The sequence below is a fragment of the Lutra lutra genome, chromosome 7 (assembly GCF_902655055.1).
Source record: "Lutra lutra chromosome 7, mLutLut1.2, whole genome shotgun sequence".
Lineage (NCBI taxonomy): Eukaryota > Metazoa > Chordata > Mammalia > Carnivora > Mustelidae > Lutra > Lutra lutra.
In genome coordinates, this window is record NC_062284.1 from 112,950,644 (window position 1) to 112,972,582 (window position 21,939).

Consider the following 21,939-nt stretch of genomic DNA (forward strand, 5'->3'; position numbering starts at 1 on the left):
GAGAAAAATACATGCCAGTATTTTCCCGCAGAAGCAACATTTTCTTTAGTACCGAATTCTGAAAGAAATTTATGATTTGTGGTAACCTGTGGGCAGGGGTGGTGGCTGGGGAGAGTCGGTGATGGAATGATATCTTGGATAATACTCTTTACAAATGCAGGAAGCCTCCATAACATTTTCTCCGGGCATTCCAAGTGAAAGGTGAAGGTGTGACACAAAATATGACTCAGAGGAGACAGTTCTACAGATGGCCCAGAAAAAAACGGACTCAAGTAAGCAGCTTTCTGCTGATGCACTGTGATCAGAGAAGAAATCTTGAAGTGATATTTCTCAAAGGCCAAGCCATAGACCACACATCAGCAAAACCAGGGAATGTTTATCAAAACCACATGTCCTACAGATCTACAGAGTAGCAGTCTCTGGGGATGAGTCTGGAAATCTGTAGATTTTACAAGTTTTCCAGGATTCTTAAATACATCAGACCCTAGAACCACTGCCCTAGAGCACTGGTTTTTATACTTTTTTTTTTCTTGTAGGTTATTAAAGAATTTTTATGTATTTTGTATCATTTCGTGTGTTTTAGGTTGACATCTAAAATTTGTTATTGTAAGTTTAGGCAGTTACAATAAAATGGATATTGTAATATTGAAATTTTCAAATAAATCTTTTATATCACTTTAAAATGTATGCACTTAATCTTAAAAACTCATATCCAGTAATATCTAAAACCATGACTAAGCCCTTCTTTAGCAGTCAAAATTTTTATATTTTTCTTCCTTCAATGCATGTTTCCACCACACTTCCCCCACAGAATTTTATTCAAATGTAATGTATTTTATGCTTGGAAGACTTCTTTTTTTAGGATTTTATTTATTTATTTGAGAGAGAGAGTGATAGTGAGAATGGGGCTCCATCCCAGGACCCTGGAATCATGACCTGAGCTGAAGGCTGGGGGTTCAACCAACTGAGCCACCCAGGTGCCCCTAAAGACTTCTTTTTTATCACCTTATCATACCTCTCTGCAAAATATGTAACACTGAAATTTTATTTTTTACTTCTTGTAACCTTAAGATTTTTTTCAGAATTGCATTGGGATTATAATTATTAGTACACAACTAAGAAAAAACAATTTTCATGAATAATTTTAAGTATAACAAGTTATTTTGGAAATGCTCATATTAATTGATGGGTAGACTGTCCCCTCCCCCCATTTAATTCACATATTGGTGACTATTATATTATAGGTGACTATTACTTACCACTAGAATAATACAGGTTTCAGAATCAATTTTATTTATATTATTTGCTTTACATTCAATATTCACTGAGAAAATTTGTTTACACAAAAAAGTAGATAGGAATGGAAAGTGTTCTGTTACAGTAGTGTCACTGAAATTTTTGAACTCTTTCTGAATTATAAGCCAAACCCATATAGTAATTTATCATCAAATCTCATTTGTAATAAATTTAAGCTGACAATTTGATTAGGGCATCCTTCAATTTTGTTGAAAGCAAAGAATTGGAAACCACCTGACCTGCAAAATAATTTGCAGTCCAGTCATTAACAATCATTCTCTCCCCTTAACCCAACACCAGCATTTTGGAATTGTGGTTAGTTTAATGCCCTAGTTTAATGTGGTTAGTTCAAAAACCTAGAAGTTTTAAAAACACATCCCCAGAACAAATCACTGAAGTAAGATTGTTTCTCTTACTTCAAGTTACCCAAGTAAGATTTCAGATGGTTGAAAGGTATTCCATTTTAACAAGAGGGGAAAATGTGATTAAGCAAAAGGAGATGGGGAAAGTGGCCAAGAGGCATTTACAGGCAGATCCATTTCAGTAAAGAGTACTTGTGGAAATTGAGGATCCAGCAAAAGACTCACTGAAAACCACCCTCGTTTCCTCATTTCTTGAAATGCCTTTGTGAAATTTCACGTACCTCAGTTTGAAGACCATTGTACAAGTATCTGGACCCACTAAGAGAATGCACCACTTTCAAGAAGATCTCAACAATAACACAAGGAATTCAAGAGACCTGAAATGTATCTCAATCTTCCTAACTATCAGGATTCACTCCAAATGTAGAGCATCCTAGCTTGGGACAGCTATAGAGAAGTAAAACACAATAACAGCCAGCACAGGGAGATGCGGGTGATCTTTAAAAGCCTACAAATTTTGCTTATAATTTTGCTAGCATTTCTCTCCTTATTTTAGTTAATGGAATTCTTATAATATCTTCAAGGGTTGAGCTGGCTCTGGGTCAGAAAGGACCAGCAGGTCCCCTTGTTTCCTCCCTGAGGAATTCTGTAATTTTGTTGCCACAACCAAAACTGAGGAAGGGGAGGATAGGAAAGCTTCTTTCTCTCCCTCCCCTTTTTTCTCTTAATATGAAAATAATTGCCTCCACTCTTGGAGACCCGGCTTAATTAGATTAATCTGATTTTTTACTGGTAAAATAACACTAAAATGTTACTGCTCCGAGTTCTCTAATTATAGAGCAATCTCACTTTTTCTTAACAGATACTAAAATCAAATGCTATAATGTTGGATGAGGTCATTGTGAATAGCTTGTTATAAGGGCTATTTTGAGGTACCATATGAACTTCAGTGGATATTATGCAGTGACAAAGAAACAATGTTTACTTCAGAAAAAAACTTATGATTTGCTACTACAATTTATCTAAACATTGGTGAGTTTCCGCAAGTTATTTCATAAGAAGTATGTTCTCTGACCATAACCTCCTGTTCTTATTCCTTAGACTCCTTAAATTCAACCCCTTCCTGGTTTCCCCTCTTAGCCACCAGCTCTCTATTTTCCCTCCTGCGTAGTCGGAACACCATGATCCACCCTCTCCTTGATGGATCCTCTTACCAGCACGCTCAGCCCCCTTACTCCTTGAACTTCTGCTTATCCATTCTGCCAAGTCACAGCTCAGAGTCAAACAACCATCTGTTCTCCCTACTATTGCTTCTGGCTTGCCAAGTACTGCTGGAGAAATTGTATAATTGCTGATTCATGCCATGACAAATCTGCAACTCCCAAACTCACCTTGACCTTTAGCACTACTTGGCGAGCCTTTTACTCTTGCCTGGTTGGCTTCCTTTTTCACTGCTCAGGTGCTATTCCAAACCTCAAGTCATTGCTCTTCTCAAGTTTTCCACCATGCTTCCTGAAATCAACATATGACCTAACTTTCTACTGCAGGAAAAATCAGTGTTTAACTTCCCTCCTTTCCACTTTTTTTTTTAAAATAAAGATTTTATTTATTTATTTGACACAGAGATTGTGTGCACAAATAGGCAGAGTGGCAGGCCTGATGTGGAGCTCAATTCCAGGACCCTGGGATTGTGACCTGAGCTTAAGGTAGAAATTTGACCGACTGAGTCACCCAGGTGCCCCCCTCCTTTCCACTTCTAATGGTCACCTATACCTTCACCCTCCCTACCTGTGTCCCAGAGATAATGTAGTCTATCAATTATCCCTATTTAATACTAGTTTTTGCTTTTAAGTTCTTTATTAAAAAGCCTATATACATTATTACAAGACAAATGGTCTTCTTGAAAATCATATCCAAGTTGAAGAAATAGGCATTGGAATGTTAGGGAATGAAGGGTGCTGATTGGCTACAGAGAAGAGCACATCAGAATAGCAAATGTTCTTCCCTGTACAATCATTTGCAAGCAAGGACACAAAGGAAGGTGAGTTAGGATGCTGTGCGTTCACTGTTTTAAAATTCTAACATCATTCTGCCAACCAAATGTCACGACTGAAATTTAAAGAGGCCATGCGTTAGTATCACTGCCATTTTTGTTCTCTACTATTTGCTACTACCCATCTCTACAGTCTAAAAAACTAATAATAATTAGTCTACTTAGTTCCTTCTTCTAACTGTGTGGAGTTTGCTCACCCTTGTTCAATCCAAACTTCATAGGAATTCCTAGGACAATCAGTGTTAATTACATTGTGCTCCAGCTGACAGACTGTTCTAATTTAATGTCGTTACACGAGCCATCATACATAACTTACAAGTGACACATATTTGCCTTAGAAAAAGTATTTGTTGAGACTGCCTAAAGAGAAGTTTTCCTATAGGAGATACTTATGGGAAATATGTTATCATATCCAACCAGGGGCAGATCCAGTTTTTGGGGGGACCATGAGGAGTATATAATTTGGGGAATTCTGTCTTCCTAAATAAAAATACAAAATTATGGATTAAAATAAGGTATTTTATAGGCCTTTGAGAGAGGCCTATAAAGATGAAGGGCTCTGAAGTTTAAGCTTCATTAGCCTTATATAAATCAGCTCTTTTATATTTTGTATTACTTAGGGCATTATATAATCCCCAAAACCAAACCAACAAAACCACACTAAAAAGTGAAGACCTGACATGAGACAGGATCTTCATATAATATTACATTTACTTCTCATTCAGATCTTTTTATTTACCATTCTAATTTTTGCAAAAGGGGCACTTAAGACTCAAAGAATTTGGTAACTTGTTCACAGTCAGCTCGCTTCTCACATGGAAGCCAAGATTCAAACCAAGATCTAACAAACTAAATCTTGTGTTATTTCCACTACAATAGTCAGCCTTTAAAGTTTCCTGAAACATGACGAGGTTAGGTTTCTTTGGAGGATGTTTCTAGAAGATGCCCAGAAATGCCCAGTTAATACTTGAAATTGACATGACTTAATTCATATGAGAACTTCACTAAAAATATTGCCCTACACCTGTTTTTAAAGGGCATGAAGAAACAAATATGTGACTCTGTGAGTTATTTTCTGCTCACTAAGTTACATAGATGAAGACAGAAGATCTTAGGGTCTAGGAGAAATGTAGTTCTGGCAAGGAGAGAAAAATGGGGCAGAATCAGAATCTGAAGGTAAGTGTTGGGCGCCTGGGTGGCTCAGTGGGTTAAGCCGCTGCCTTCGGCTCAGGTCATGATCTCAGGGTCCTGGGATCGAGGCCCGCATCGGGCTCTCTGCTCAGCAGGGAGCCTGCTTCCCTCTCTCTCTCTCTCTCTCTCTGCGCCTGCCTCTCTGTCTACTTGTGATCTCTCTCTGTCAAATAAATAAATAAAATCTTAAAAAAAAAAAAAAAGAATCTGAAGGTAAGTGTAGAATCACAGACTCTCGGGAAAAACTATGGCTGTGGAAGGACATACTTGGCAGTATGGATTTTTCACAAATTATATCCTCTTGCTATGTGTCCAATATTATTCTTCCTTGTCATTGTAATATATCAAGTTTTAAAGATAGGAATATAATGACAATTGACTCATATATTACTTAACATTATACCCATACCTTAAATTTGTCTGTTTGGCCTCTATTTTTCAAAAATGTCTCTTAGAGATTTTCTCTCCTTCTTCTAAGACCCTCAGAAGGTAGATGCTTTGTATTTATCTTTTTCTTACTCTCAGAATCTGGCACTGTGACCTCCTGGTAGTAGACATTTCATGCTGCCATGGAAGATGGTGTTCATGAGTTAATTTTGACTGGCCACAAATTTCTAGGAATTCCATAATATAGATATGTTCTGATTCTATCCCCTTCAGAGACTTCAGAATAAAATATTGGGCATTGGTTAAAGCTAAGGCAAGAACTGGTCAGATGTATCTAATAATATTTTCATTCAACAAGCTGTCAATGATGTTGGAGACACTTAAAAGTCCTGGTGATTCTGTGGTCTTAGTGCCATTGTGACTCAAGCTGTAACTAAAATCAGTCCAATGCAACAGGAGATTCAAGAACAGCAGCAGAAAGATGATGACTTAACTGAATGGAACAATAAGTCACATGTTTCCAAGAAGACCTCTCTATTCTTAGAGTAGAAATTTCCCTTCAAAATGACAAGTGGTTCAAACCCTTCAGGATCTTACTTGCCTTCAAAACCAAGGTGAGTCATGGACAGAAGATGCCAAGTGGTAACTATCCAGAGGGAAAAGGAGGGTCTCTGTTACTAACTTAGGCTAAGGGCAGATATTATTCTTCCCACAGATGTTCCAAAATAGATGAGAACTACTTGAAGGAACTGAATGAGGACCTAAAGCTAAGGAAGCAGGAACTGCTAGAGATGCTAAAACCTCTTGAAGATAAGAACAATCTCTTATGCCAGAAGTTGATGTCTAACTTGGAGGAAAAACAAAGAAGGTAAAGGCCTTCTACTCAGGGATTCTTAGAGGGAAAAAGGCTGGAGGACTTTAATCCAGAGGATTAACAATGATTATTTATATTTTTAAAAAGATTTAGATATTTAGCTATGTAAATAAAGAATTTGTAACCACAAAATCAGTGGCAAGTAATCCTTTGTTTTCTGTTAGTAAAATTAAATATGATTCAACCCTCATCTCAAGAGATTACAGTTACTACTCTTCTTCCCTAGGATGCCCATCCAAGAAACAGAGAAAAGCTTTAGTATTTCATTCTATCTTGGTTACACTGATAGCTCCTTATTCGTGTTTGTGGGATCACTTTAGGATAGATGACTCTGTTCTTCCCATGCCAAGGAGTGAAATAGAGAAAACTTCTGGGCCTAGGAGTCCTCCGGATTTAGAGTCTGGCTTCTCTAAATATACTAGGCAGATGAAATCTCAACTCTTATCTGGGCACTCACTGCTCTTGGGACCCACCAACTCTATCTCCTTTCTAGTCTCAGATAATCTAACCTTAATTGGTCTACCTTCATTCTCTACCCGTAGTGTAGGCATCCCAGGGTGCTCAGACTTTTGGAGAACAAAGGCCAGGCAGAATGTTGTGGTCAAGCACCAACTGCTTGCAGTGCAGAAAAAAACTTCTCTTAGGGCAAGAGAACACAAAGGTTCACATCTCTGCTTATAATTAAGGAGAAAAAAGTATAATGAACGTAAACATAAATTAACTCCTTTAAAGAATAGAGAGTCTTTGACTTACTTGGTATTGATTCAGATTTTGTTAGAAATTTCTTGATGGCTTGGACTGTATGTTGGAGCTATCATAAGGATATAAGGGGTTTCCCCAACTAACTCAAATGTCTTTATATGAGAAATACAAACAGAGATGGGGTAAGGCATAATTCTGGAATTTATGCTGAAGACAACAGATTCTTTGACCTCATTCTTCACAGGGGCAAAATCATCCTTTCTACTTCAAAAGCCATTTACGAAAACATTTTTCTGAAGGGGTGAAGAAGAGACTCACTGGCAGCTGGAGACCTAAGTTTTGAGCATTACTGAACACAGAACTCATTATAAAGCACAGAGCTGAGGCAAATGTGGGTGGGGGATGAGATCATCCTATAGAGACCTTCTATGTCCAGAAGGAATTCCATTAACTCCTGTGATTTTAGCACCCATCTCATTCCCATGGTAGTCTATTTTTCTGACTGCTTATAGAATATTAATATTAATCTTTAAGAAGTATTATGTTTTGTGATGTCTTTCTCTTCCTTCAAGTCTGCAGATTATGAGACAGATCATGGCAGGGAAGGGGAGTGAGGAATCCTCAGTCATGGAGCTCATTAAAGAAGCAGAGGAGATGAAGCAGAATCTGGTAAGAGGTTGGTAGGCACTCTAAGAAATGGTCTCTGGTATAAGGCTCCATTCAATTGCTATCATCAGATGTGAAAGGAAAGAGAGCTCATCTCTAGCATCTAAGGCTCTGATACTCATAGCTCCTCAATCTAAAAAGGAGTCAGATGAAATGTTGGGCAGACTCAGGACTAACTAGCAAAAATTCTATTTCTTTGACTTTTAAAAACTTTTCATCTAAAAGTTAGTAATACAAGCATATTAACCCTTCATATTTCATAAAGAATAGAAAATACCAAAGTAAAATAAAAGAAATAGTTTGCTCTGGGAGACTCAAGATTTTTTAAAAACCAACAAGGTAAATGATCTTAAAAATTAGAAATTAGTGGTCTATGCCCCAGAAAAATTGCCATATGATTAGAACATCTTAAGTGTTGTGTGAAGAACTCATTTATGTTGGTAACATATTACAAATACCATAATTATAGTTATTATTCAAAATTGTTATTATTTTTGTACTGCCATCTCATCAAACTCACCTCTCACATTCCTGGATTTTGGGCTAGACCTATTTATTGCCTTCCTCTATGGTTTGCTATATACCTGCATCCCCATCCCTTTCCCCTCATTACTTAATAATTTCTTCCAACTTCACTTTAGTGACTGGACAAACACATTTCTGTTTGTTTGGTTTGTTCTCCCCACCCCCCAACAGGAAAGGAAAAACAAGATGCTTCGGAAGGAAATGGAGATGCTATGGAACAAGGTGTGCCTCTAAGGATCTCTTGATAGTATTGTCTTACAGACCCTAAAGCAAAGAACTTCCCTTTCCTCATGTCCCCATTCTCATTTTGTCATGTCCCTGCTTCCACCCATACCTCATTCCAATCCATCCTTTGCACAGCAGCCAAAGTGATATTTTGAAAAAATCGTCATTTCGCTTTCCTTAGGGAAACCATTTAAAGCTGCTCCTTATTGTGGCAAAATATGGCTGTTGCCTACCTCTATCCTCCCAAAGAAGTCCTCTCCCTACTTTCTGTGCAACCACCACACTGGCCTCCTTGTGGATTCTCAAACATGCCAAGACCTTTTTTTAATCTCAAGTCTTTTGCTCTGCCTGTAATACTATTTTCTTTTGGTTGGCTCACTCTCATCCTTCAGGTCTCCTTAAATGTCACCTCCTCAGGGAGGCCCTCCTTGTTTAGTCCATGTAAAACAAAGCACCCCTCCCCTACTTTCTATTATAGAATTCTGTTTATGTCCTCCACAGCACTCTTTATAATTAAGCTCATTATTTTTATTTTTATAATTGTTATTTTACTTGTTTCTTGTCTCCCTGGCCCTCTCTGGAATACAACCTCCTCCAGTTTCTTGATTTCTTTGTTCATCTCTGAATCCCTAGTATGTAGCACAATGCTTGGATTATAGTAGACAATCAATAAATGTAAGTTGAATGAATGAATGTATGAATATATAATTCTAATTCTCCTATGATTTTGCAACAATCACTTCACTGTTTAAAATACAATAGTAGGGCCTTTTGCTCGGAAACCATATGGGGGTGGAAATCCCTTTGTGGACTAACTCTTTGAGATCCACGTGCTTTTTCATAGACTATAAAACTAGAAAAATAGATTGTGTCTGGTGATATAAACAGCGTGTGATGTGATCTCTGACTGTTTTTTTCATCTGACCTTACCACAAATAATCAGGATACCATCAAGCCCTGCATCCTGACCTGACATCTGCTCCTACTTCTCAGAGGCAGCTACAAATCAGTTCTATGAATTATCAGTTTTGGTTCTTGATTTGAGTCCTTGTGATAGGAAATGTGCCAGCACAATTCCTCTGTCAAAATCCAGCTTCCCCAAAGCTCCCCAAAATTTTTTTATAAGGGTTGTCCACACACATTAGCTTGTGATTGGTGTTCCCTACTCATAATTTTAGACAGCGAGAAATGGAGAGAGAAGAACAGCAGCCCAGTGGTTAAGAATATAGGCTTTGGAGTCCACAAGATCTGGTTCAAATTCCAGCTCTATACTCTTCTAAACAAATGACTTAGCCTCTCTGAATCTCTTTTCTCATTTATAAAATGGAAATAAAAATAGTCTTATGAGGATTAAATGAGAAGTTTATAATGGAGTGTTGTAAATAAGTAATGTGTAAGTAGCTTACAGTGGTGATGACATATAATAAGGGTACAGTTAATAGGTCTTATTATTATAAGGTATACTCGAAACCAAACAGAAGGTCTTACTCCATTCTGAACCCCATTTCGTAGTCCACTTTTCATGTCGAACCCTGACAGGTTGCTGACTGGCAGAAACCAAAAGCCTTAACTTGTGTTGGTTTTCCAAAACTTCCCTCACTAATTCCCACTAATTTAAAGCCTTGCCATAATGTCTCTCTACAGACATTCGACACAGAAGAACTCGGTGGTCAACAAAAAGCACTACAGATAAAACACAAAGCAGACTTGCACGATGGGAAGGCAAGTGGACAACATAGTACTTAGAATTTCAAGGTTGTTGACACCATTGCTGGAAACAGCCTGTTGACAATGAAGGCTAATTTGGGTAGCCAGATAGTGAGGATTTGGGCCTTTAGGTTAGGTTGGATTTACTGTCTGCTAAGACATTGCACTTGTCTTCTGGGACCTTCTATTCCTTTAGCTCTCTCCTTTTATCCTAGGTTCCCAAAACCCCCTCATCATCTAGGAAGACCAAAAATGAACTGGAGACATCATGTGCAGAGAAAGTGAAGGAGAAAAGGAAGGTAGTGTAATCTTTCTGAATGGTAGTAGCTTTTAGAACTGATGGATTAAAATTTTTAATGTAGCAGCAATCTGTCTAAATTACAATGCGCTTCTTTTAAAAAAATAGTATTTTATTTATTTATTTATTTGATAGAGAGCCAGCAAGAGTGGGAACACAGGCAGGGGAAGTGGGAGAGGAAGAAGCAGGTGCTTTTGAACTGATACAAATTTTATAGGAGATCTCATTTCCTTGGGATATTATATTTGAGTCAGAGTCACACTGCAAGTTTCTGGGAAATCATGTTAGTGAAGGCAAAGTAGGAGAAACTACATGAACAATGACAACTCCACAATAACTATGTAATCTCAAAATAATAGCTGATTTGTTTTTGAACATTTATTTAGAAATATTATGCTTATATTTAATCTTCCCACAACATACTTATTTATAGATAAGTATTCTATTCATTTAGCTTTTAGCTTTTAGAGCATGGATTACACAGGTAGGGCCCTACTAAAAGGACTAAAAAGTTGAAGCCAATTTATTAGTGAATTTAATGAACTTTGCTATAACGTCTTTGCAGCATATTGAGAATAATGATTTCTGATCTCAATTTACTTTGTCACCCAGAGGCTCTTTCTTCCACCAGGAAAAGCAACAGAAAAAAATGGAATGGGTCAGGTACCAGGAACGAGCCAACATCCTTCAGGTATGAAGATTTTCCTAGGTTCGACATGGGATACAATTTCATTCAGACAATATAAGGTCTTTTAGTTTCATAATACTCACCCCAAGTCTCTCATCTGGATGACCAATTATCCTGCTTAAAGAAAACGTTTCATGGGGAGGTAACTGCAGAGACCTATCTCCAGCTTCACCTTGAATAACTTAAATACATTTTTCCCATATAGTCTTGATTTTGTTCTATTTGAAATGGGGGGAAAATCACAAATACTTTCTGCCCAACTTTAGAGATTGAACATGATGGGATGATTTTAAACTTCTGAGTAAAAAGGATCAGGTTACAGGTGCTTTAGAGAGGCCAGTATTATATGAGTAGTTTTGAAAATGTTGCCTTGTAGAATGACTTCAATGGCAAAGTGATTGAGCTGAGAATTGAAGCCTTGAAGAACTACCAGAAGGCCAATGACTTGAAATTATCCCTATACTTACAGCAGAATTTGGAACCAAAGCAAGCATATTTTAATCTTCCTGGGTCCCGAGGTAGGTGGAGTATCATAGGCACACAGTTTGAGCCTTTATTTTATTTTACAGTGAACATTCTATTACTTATGAAGTGAACAGCACAATGCCTGGCACCCCGTAAGTTAAATGTTAGTAGTGATCTAATAAATTTTATCACTATCATTATTACTCAGAAGCTCTTGTAAAGTAAGGATTCCTCTGGAGGAAATGAAATTTTCTTTTGTAAAGACTAAGTTACATATTATGTACTTAGTATACGTAGTTAGTACAAAGTTGGTACCTGATAATATATTAGTCTCCTCCCACTTGTACCTTTTTCTTAGGAATTACTGTAGTTTGGTCTCATGAATCTTGTTGAAGTTAGACTCTGCTACTTCAGAACAGAAAGCCAAAGAGATAGACTTCTGACAGTGGTTGTGAGTTTCACTAATCCAAATATTCTTCTGAGATTTTCAGCGTTTCCCTCCAAAGAATTTATGGCATCATTAGAGGAAATTGTATAGTTTACTATAAAAAAAAAAAAATAAAGGAACTGCTTCTGAAGGGCAGAAGAAAGACTTCTTAAATTTTCAGGGATCTATGAATCTGAACTCTGTATTTTAAAGAAAACCTATGCAATGAGAAATCATCGTAGGGGGATAACAATATTTTATCAGTAACAGTGTAAGTATGTATATCTTGCATTTCTTTTTAAAAATGTATTCATTTGAGAAAGAGAGAGTGAGAGATTGGGAAAACAGGAGTTGAAGGGAGGGGTGGGAAATGGGGAGAAACAGTATTCCCAGAAGCAGGGAGCACGATGGAGGTCTCCATCCTAGAACCGGGGGATCACGATCTGAGCCAAAGGCAGACACTTAACCACCTGAGCCACCCAGGTGCCCCTCTATATCTCTAATTTTTACTCAATCTTATACCATGAAGGGCTTGAACAGCTGATAAAATCATACACAGCACATAAGATTTTTTTTTAAAGATTTTATTTATTTATTTGACAGACAGAGAGAGATCACAGTAGGTAGAGAGGCAGGCAGAAAGAGAGAGGAGGAAGCAGGCTCCCCGCTGAGCAGGGAGCCCGACGCGGGGCTCGATCCCAGAACCCCGGGATCATGACCTGAGCCGAAGGCAGAGGCTTAACCCACTGAGCCACCCAGGCGCCCCACACAGCACATAAGATTTGAATAAATAGATGAGTAAATCAAGAAAAAGGGAAAATAAGTTGAGCCCAAGTAAATACATGAATATGTATAATGAAAGTACTATATAGTTACTAGAAGCGGGCTTCAAACTTGGTTCTGGATTTCCCAGAAAAAGAAACATGGATTCACAGTGTCCACAAAATAATAATAAACCAATTGCTCAAGAAATATAGCTTTTACTAGTTTTGAGACCAGAGAGAAATTTCTTCTCCATGGAGACAAGACATTCTGTATGTGTTAATAGTAGCTAATGTTCTCAATAATATTTCTAAAATGAATTCAGAATCTAAATTTTCTAGGCTGTTTCTTATCTTTTTGTTGGCACAATCTAATAAAAATATTAATTTGAAAATTTTAAAAAGCAGTGGGTCAGTTCAAGATGATTTGGACCAGGTACATAGTACTGTCAGTCTGACTTGACTCATATATAAAATTTACAAAATCTAGGTTGGATCGACTACTCATCCTTTAGCCAGTGTTCTACTTATATTTTTTCTTCTTTTTTTTTTTAAAGATTTTATTTTTAAGTAATCTCTACACTCAGTATGGGGCTTGAACTCACCACCCCAAGAGTCACAGGCTTTATGGACTGAGCCAGCCAGGAGCTTATATCATATTTAATTTTTCTTTTACCTGTTGTTTTGATAAGAATTGGACAGTAAGAAGCTCGAGGTTTTCTTCTCAAATAAGAACCTAGAATGCAATCAGAAGCAGTAAGTTACTAAGGTATAAATTAAAAAGCTAGAGGAGAAGAGGGTACAAGGATGACAGATCCTTGTTTTACTTTGTTTAAAATTAGCTGAAGGTCATCCCGAGGGATCTTAGAGTAAGGAGTTAAAAATCTTTTAGCTCCAGATTCAGTGCTCGATTCGGCAGCACATATACTAAAATAGCTCCAGATTCAAATCCAGCCAAGATTAATAAGTAGTGAAGGGTTCCATTCAATTCAATCACCTTAGAAGATTTCTATTTTTCCCTTGTTTGCAGAACATTGGATCTTTGAAATTTGGACTAGGACAGCCCACAGATCAGTACTCTCTTTTCCCTTCTCTCCTCTTATGCTTCTGGAGAATTAAGTGATAGGGCACTAAAATTCCAGTTACCACCAATGAAAGTAGCCACAAGCATGTGTTACCCATTGTTCCTGTGCTTTATTGATTGTGCCTTCACTGAACACTGATTATAGGCCAGTTTTATTTTCTAGCACACACATATACAAAATCTTTGGGTTTATTTGAGCCTCAATGGATCTGAAATCTGAGTCATAGATTTTGGTTATGTTGACCTATTTGTTTGACTATTGAAAAGAAAATAAAAGCATTATTTTTTTTCATAGAGGGATTTTTAAACTAATTGTGTTAAGATATCATTACCAGCAGTGATGTGATATAGGGAGGCGATTTCGTTGTGCTCATGTTTCCCAACTTCTGTGTCACTTGGTTTGTTGTTTTCAATATATTCTGTTTAGGATGACTTCTTTAATTTCTTAAATGCATTCTTGGAACATAAAATTAATATTACTATTTTCAATGAAAAACCGATAAAGCTTTCCAAAATTGAAAGTAAACTTAGTAAAGATACAGAAAAACAAAATTTTAATGTTCCAACCAGACACTAAAGCCTGAGGTCTGTTTTAACTTTATTAGGAAGTGAGATTAGCAAGATGTAGAGAGTTTTAAAGAAAACGAGCAACAAACTGAAACTTTCTCCTTGAGGCCATCAAATTTAAAGAATCGAAAAGGGAGTAATTTTCTCACTATGATTTACAGAGTGTTTAATGCTGTGTTCTATCACCTTCTAAATTTATCTCAGTTGCCATTCAAAATCATCTTGCAAAAAAAAAAGGTCATCTTGATACCAAATTTTTGGAGACAGTATTTTATCTTATTTTTTTTTTAAAGATTTTATTTATTGATTTGACAGACGGAGATCACAGAGAAGCAGGCAGAGAGAGAGGAGGAAGCAGGCAGAGAGAGAGGACGAAGCAGGCCCCCCACTGAGCAGAGAGCCCGCCGCAGGCCTCGATTCCAGGACACTGGGATCATGACCTGAGCAGAAGGTAGAGGCTTTAACCCACTGAGCCACCCAGGTGCCCCTGGAAACAGTATTTTAATGGAAAAAGCACTTGATCTAGAGTCAGATATATGAGTTGCAGATCTTATTTTTGAAGCTGAATATTTAAATAACCTGGGAAGTCATTTAGTTTCAGTTTTTTCCTTTGTCTAAAATAATCAAAACATATTATAGAGCATGTTGAAAGCATGTGGTTTTGTGTAATGTTCACGATGACTCTATGGGTTAGATCTCATAAAACAAGAAACTAGAGAAGGCAGGCTTCTGATTCTGTATCCAAGCTCATCTCCTAGTTAAAGTATGGGATGTCTCATGACTCTTCCACCTCTAGCAGCTATGATTTAAATCCAAACTTATCACTGTTCAATGTATTATCCTCCCAATGAAGACTCATACGCCCTATGGGTAATTTGGTCAGTAATAAAACAGTTCAACATGGGTTGACAGTTTGTAATTTTGCATTTATCCCAGTAGGTGGCACCAACCACATCTAGGCTTCTAGTCCACAAATGGTGATTTAGGAACCCTGATACACTGTGGGAGAGACTGGTCTTCTGTTCCCACAGGACAAAATGTGCTACATTTATATATCAAATGAAAAAGAAATTATTGATGTTTTCTGCTATGCTCTGTTGCTCTGAGGTGTATTACTGGCAGCCTTGGTTAGACCTTACTAAACTCAGTATTCTGCTCTCCTGTTACTCTGCTTCTTGAACTATAGTTTCCTTGTTTCCAAAAACATTCACTGTCTGCTTCCTTCACAATCCCTGTCTAATACTGTTTCTTTCAACCACAGATAAATCAGGTAATCGGGACACTGAATTATAAAATGAGTTGAGCAATTACACAAGGTGGTGATTTTTTGAAGTTTAAGTACTTAATAATGTTCCTACATATGGTTCATTTTCCTCTAGTCTCAACAGAATTGAATTTCACAAACCTGTCTTAAAGGATAAAATGTCGTTTAGGACATACCTCCCAGCAAATCCGGGTACAGGTCCTTCTGTTCTGGACATTTCCAAGTAAAGGAAAAGTTTCTCCCACTGCTCTTGGCCAAGAATTCTTCCTCCCGCATCAGCTGTCCTGTGTGCTGTTTGGCTGTGTTGCAGTGGTGTGAGCTATTTGATCGGCAAAACAGAATTCTGTGTTACTATTACTTTGATACACTTTAAACAATCCCTACTTGCAAATTCTCTGGAGGTCCTGGTTATAGCATAACCATTTCCAGTGCAATCTATTTGGCATACTGCCTCACCTAGTCTTGTAGAAGAGAAGAACATTTTACACCGAGTGAGTGCCTTCTGGGGACGAGTCACATTTGAAGGGATTTATTTTCCCAGCAGTGTAAAATTACAATTTGACCGAAGCTGTGTAACAGCCTTTCCCCGGCTTCTGTAGAGTCAAGAGAACAGTTCATGGCCTTTGGCATCCACCTATCTTAGCACAGGCAAGAAGTAATCTTTAAATTCAGCTGAATTTCCCATCATGCCTGCTGGTAGTTTAAAGAAGAAATTTATCTTCGGTAATAATGTAACTGACGATAAGACATTTGATTCTGACACTTCTTTTTTCTCCTCCCCCCTCCCACCACCAAACTCGTACTCTTGGCATTTTCTTGAGAAGAAGCTGAAGGTTGGATGTGAATATTTTGCTACACTTATAAATTCAGATGAAATCCCAGTGAGGTGGGAAATGAACACTCTTGAGACCTTATTTATTCTCTAACTCCCTCCGTTCCCAAAGCAAGTCATTCTTCCTGGCTTTAACCTTTACTTCACTTTAGTATGACTCTTCCTGATGGCTGAAATATACTCCAGTAGGTGCTGCTGAAAGGAAAATAATAGTGTTAAAGTTAAAAGGCTGAAAGGCAGGGGTGGAAACCCACTGTTAGCTTGAATCTGGGTCCTTGATAAATAGTAACATTCTCAAATACAGGCTTTTTAAAGCTTTGAGACAACTTGAACCTTTTGAATGTCAAAGATAGGTTTATGGTATAGTAGTACTATGTAGTAGTTACTTTAGTAAATAATAGTAGATTATGAAGTTAATTTCTAAACTAAGTATTTTTTTTTTTTAACGTCCTATAAAACCCCACAGAGGGACACCTGGGTGGCTCAGTTGGTTAAGCATCTGCCTTTGGCTCAGGTTATAACCCCAGGGTCCTGGGATCCAGTTCCATATCAGGCACCTTGCTCAGTAAGGAGCCTGCTTCTCTCTCTGCCTGCAGCTCCCCCTGCTTGTGCTTTCTCTCACTCTCTCTCCCTGTCTGAGCCAAATAAATAAATAAAATCTTTAAAAAAATAAATAAAACCCCACAGAAGTCCAGGAGGAGAATAAAATTCTTCTTTCCTAAATATAAATTCTGAGGGTTGAAAAAAATAAATAGTACCTTTATTAATATTATGATTATTTCAATGAGGGACAATAGCTTCCAAACTTTTTTATATTACACGCAGGAAATTCAACAGGATTATTAGGATAGGGTTGCCATATATAGCAAACAGAAAGAGGATGTTCAGTTCAATTTGAATTGCAGATAGTTAACTTTTTAGTCTAAGTATTTCCCAAACATTTCATGGTTTTTATTGAAATTATTTGTTTTTTTATTGAAACCCAAACTTAACTGGTATCCTGGCAGTCCTAACTTAGGACAGACTCACTATAGAGCCTGTTTAACATCCTCCAATTCTTCATTTTTCCTCTTTTTATTGGCTCCCTTCTTCTTCTCTATCTCAGCCTATGCCTGTCATTCTCCCTGCCTTCTCTTTTTTGTCCCCATGCCCACTTTTATCTTTTTTTGTTGTTGTTGTTCTCCACTATCTACAGTGAGCCATTTTTATGGAATATGTATCTGGGTTATCTGAGGGTGTGTATATATGAATATGATTTATCATTCCTTTTTTTCATTTAAAAGTTGTATTAAAAGTACAGTTTTGTAGGTTCTCAAACAAAATTGTTTCTACTTGCATACAGTCCTCAAATGATTTTCTTCTGCCTGAGAGACATGAGCCCTTAGTTGAAATAGGTTTGCCATTCCAACTTTAAAAATAATGTTTGAAGTTATCTTCTAAAACAACATTTAGAAAATCCACATTAATGCTAATACCAGAGTCATCCTACAGTAATGCAATGATATGGTATGTAATGTGTGATGAATGTTAGTAGCCTTGCAACTCAAAATAAAACTGGGTTTTGTTTCATTTTGTTTTTTCTCAAAGAAAGCTCTCATTTTCCTGTTTCCCACCAGGTACTATAAACACTACAACTACGGGCAGAACAAGTACTAGCAAAAATGAATCTAATGTGGTAAGAATTACTTTCATTTTCAAAATTATTTTAAAGGCTTGCATAGATAGTGGGTATAGATTTTTGGAATTTATTTATTTATTTAAAGATGTATTCATTTATTTCAGAGAAAGAGAGGGGGGAGGGCCAGAAGGACGGGGAGAGAGAGAAAGCCAAACAGACTCCTCGCTGAGTGTGGAACCCTACATGGGACTGGATCCCATGACCTGAGATCATGACCTGATCCAAAATCGAATCAGCTGCTCAGCCAACTGAGCCACCCAGGTGCCCCTGGAATTTATTTTATTTTATTTATTTAAAGATTTTATTTATTTATTTGGGGGGGGGAGAGAGAGAGAGAGAGACCATGAGCAGGGGGAGAGACAGGAGCGGGGAGAGAGAAGCAGGCTTCCCACTGAGCAAGAAGCCCAATTCAGGACTTCATCCCAGGACCCTGGGATCATGACCTGAGCCAAAGGCAGATGCTTAACCGACTGAGCCATCCAGGTGCCTCTGGAATTTATTTTATTTATTTATTTTTTTTTAAAGATTTTATTTATTTATTTGACAGAGAGAGATCACAAGTAGACAGAGAGGCAGGCAGAGAGAGAGAGAGGGAAGCAGGCCTCCTGCCGAGCAGAGAGCCCGATGCGGGACTCGATCCCAGGACCCTGAGATCATGACCCGAGCCGAAGGCAGCGGCCCAACCCACTGAGCCACCCAGGCACCCTGGAATTTATTTTTTAAAGCACATTCTAATTTAGTATTTTTAGGGGATTTGCATAGTGAGTGCCAGAGCACTTGATGTTTTAGCTGCTTTTTGTTTTTTGTTCTTTTTTCCTCCTCTATGTTGTAGAGAATTCTGGGATCAAAGACCTACACAGAACAACAAGGAACTAGAGGAAGTCAGTTTGACGATGTAGGAGGGAGGCTCTTATATCTGAGGTCACTGCCAGATGAAGCTCTGAAGGATTAGAAGGCTCTCACTCCATTTGCTTTGGGCAGATTTAAAGTCTAGGCACAACCATTTGTGTTAATTAAAATCTCTCAAACCTTTGCTTTAGTGTTGTTTACCGTGTCTTCACCAAACTGGGTGGAAATGCAGGTTAGATGCTTGACCATAAGTATGTCAGGAATTTAGTCGTTTAGGGATTGTAAAACAGTCTCTGATTATTTTGATAGCTCTTGATTTTGAAATGACTAGATTCAAACCATACTGTATATTGTTAACAAGTACATAAAATGCTGTTCCTCTCCACCTCTGAAATGTTTCATTCTGGGCAGATCCATCACTAGCATATAAGTAAAAATAGGTACAAAATAAGGAAAATTATGTGCCATACATTTCTCTTACTCTCTCACCTACCATGTCCAACTGCCCTGATGATTCTCTCTCCTACTTACATTTTCCTTGAATAACTTCTACCTTCCTATCTTCCACCCACCACTGCTTTAGTTGAGGCCCACTTTCCTACTTAGATGACCACAGCCTTTTAATTGGTTTCCCCACTTCCAGTCCCTCTAACCCATCTTCCACGGTACCTGAAGTGGTGTTTTCCAAAAAAGGAATGAGATCATGTTTCTTCCCTCCTGGTTTTCCATTGACTTTAGTATGAAGTCCAGCGCCTTCACAGACCATATAATGATCTGCCTCCTGCCTATATCCCCAGGCTCCTCTTTCACTGTATCTCCCTTTGCTCATATATACTATATTCAGCTCAACAGACCTATTTATAAGACCCCCTGATGAGGTCTGTAATCTCCATGCCTCTACACAAAGTTGATTCTTCTCTTTGTGCGTTTGCACATTATCATTTGTCCTTAGGGCTGAGTTTGAGTCCTTCTCCTATCCCAGTGATTCTCCTTCCCAACTCTTATACTAGAATCTCCCTGGGAGCTTTTGAAGATACCAATTCACTGGGCCCCTCCCTTAGATCATTTAAATCATCTCTTAAGGATAGTGTAAGAGCATCTGTATTTTTTAAAAGCTCCTTCAGAAATTCTTATGCACAGCCAGGTTGGAGAATCACTGTTCCAGGCTCTCTTGCCTTTATCATAACACTTAATGAATTATATTGCAATTTCTTATTTGTTTACTGAGTTATCTCCCTCACCAGATTGTGAATTTTTTGAGGCCCAGTACTATGTCTTGTTCATCTTTTCATTTTGACCACCTAATGCAGTACCTGGGGTTAGATAGAGACTCAGATATTGCATAAGTCCTCAGACAGTTAATTGCAAAGTCTCAGGCTCCCTTAATACCTTGTCTTATGTCAGTTTGAATCATACTGTAGTCCCTGAGATCTTCAGATCTTTTCTTTACTCTAAGTTGTCACTAATTTCCCATATCATGTCAATATGGGGAAAGTTGATTTGTTACAAAACATTTCCTAGTTTGTATAGAAATTCCTTGTACGTTCTGGTAAGGAGCAAAGTAAGCCAACCAATTAAAAATTTTCTTTCCCCCAAGGTTAATGTAAATCTGTAAAGTTGTGCTTAAAATGTAATTTGGACTTGACTTTTCATGAAATCACAGAATTTGGGTATTAGAAGGAACTTTAAGTATGACTTTCTTTTCATTTTACAGAAAAGGAAACTGGAATTCAGATATGTTGAAAGGGTGTCCAAAGTCCCACAGTTAATTGAGCCTGGGTATTCTTACTACCAGTTCATATTTCAATCTAATTTCTATCTTTCCTTTCTAGACCACAAGAATAACAGGTTCTGCAGCCCTGACATGATTAGTTTCATATTCTCCCACCTGAGCTACCTGAGTATGTAATCCACGTTCTGTTTCAAGAAAGTCACCTCTGTACTTATTTAGTCCTTGTACACTTCAACAGTCCTGAGGGACTTTCCTAGTCATTTGAATTAGACAGAACAACGAGGACCAAAGTCAAGAATATAAATAAAATCTGACTGTACACTGACTACTTAAGTAAGTCATTTAATTTCAGGGTCTTAGAGTCCCAATTTTAAAATTAGATTAAAAGAGCACCATTCAAATGTTTTAAAATCAGATGTGTTGTTTGTTTGACATTCAATAAGTTTAGATGAGTATCTGAACTTTTCCCTCCTATTTTCTTCATTAAGGAAGGCATGAATAAACTAGTTGCTAGGAGAGATTTATAACTTCTTAGAAAAAGAATCACTTGCCATCTCCAAAGTATTGAAATTCTATGTTAACTATCAGTCAGGCTCATCATCTTTCCCTCCAATGCTCCAAATCTTCAAAACACAAAATGGAAATATCATAGCCTTTTATCTTACTTTGTCTGTAAGACTTCACTTTGGACTCTGACTTGCACTTATATGCCAGTGCAAAGTTATCATTTGGCTGGTTATTTGTGGGTATCTGCATTTTGGTAATTGCAGGATATGGATCTCAACTTTGTGGGTACAAATTTATTTGGTCAACTTACCTAACAGGTCAGAAACTCCCAAGAGATTCACTGATAAACCAAATTAATTTAAATTACACAGATGGCTATTCCTTCCAAGGTGGTTGGAATATGTCTATGTGTAGGCCATTCCCATTTCAGAATCAAGTTATTAGAGAAGCTGAATTAGCAATCACAAAGTATTGGTGGAATTGAAACATTATTACAGTTTTATATACACTCATAATATTCCAATTATGTTTCTCTGAGAATAAAACCTCTGATCCTTGACTGTAGCTGGGAGATACTCTTCAGTTTTCACTTCAACTGAGGAAAACTTTGTCTCACTAGCAATACATTTACAAGCCATAATGTTGGGTAGTACTATCTTTGTAGCTACTCTTATTTATTTTTACCTTAACTTACAAACTATTCAGGGAATATTTGCCAACATTTCTCCTCTAAAAGTTATCTTTTTGCCATGACCACAAAGTGATTAATGATGCTTGTTATACTTCTTTCCTAAATGAG

At 37.6% G+C, this 21,939-nt stretch overlaps 1 protein-coding gene and 1 long non-coding RNA gene across 10 annotated transcripts; one reads left to right on the forward strand and one right to left on the reverse strand.

Moving 5' to 3' along the window:
- Positions 1-3,612: 3,612 nt before the first annotated feature.
- CCDC196 (coiled-coil domain containing 196) lies at positions 3,613-20,944 on the forward strand. 9 transcript variants are annotated; one of them, XM_047739350.1, is made up of 11 exons: positions 3,613-3,699; positions 5,648-5,903; positions 6,005-6,157; positions 7,438-7,534; positions 8,228-8,278; positions 9,926-10,003; positions 10,204-10,287; positions 10,918-10,977; positions 11,351-11,492; positions 17,991-18,049; positions 20,734-20,944. In XM_047739350.1, the coding sequence occupies exons 2-11, from the start codon at positions 5,854-5,856 to the stop codon at positions 20,767-20,769; spliced, it is 810 nt and encodes a 269-aa protein (XP_047595306.1). In that variant the 5' UTR covers positions 3,613-3,699; positions 5,648-5,853; the 3' UTR covers positions 20,770-20,944. The 9 variants fall into 9 exon arrangements, with proteins under 9 accessions (XP_047595306.1, XP_047595302.1, XP_047595310.1 ...); XM_047739346.1 differs by lacking the exon at positions 20,734-20,944 and adding an exon at positions 18,885-19,085; XM_047739354.1 differs by lacking the exons at positions 17,991-18,049; positions 20,734-20,944 and adding exons at positions 11,651-11,655; positions 16,359-16,479.
- Positions 11,285-14,168, reverse strand: LOC125105682 (uncharacterized). The gene is made up of 3 exons (XR_007128986.1): positions 14,044-14,168; positions 13,304-13,363; positions 11,285-11,937 (listed from the first exon to the last, which is right to left on the reverse strand). It is a non-coding gene; the product is annotated as an uncharacterized LOC125105682 (long non-coding RNA).
- Positions 20,945-21,939: the final 995 nt, after the last annotated feature.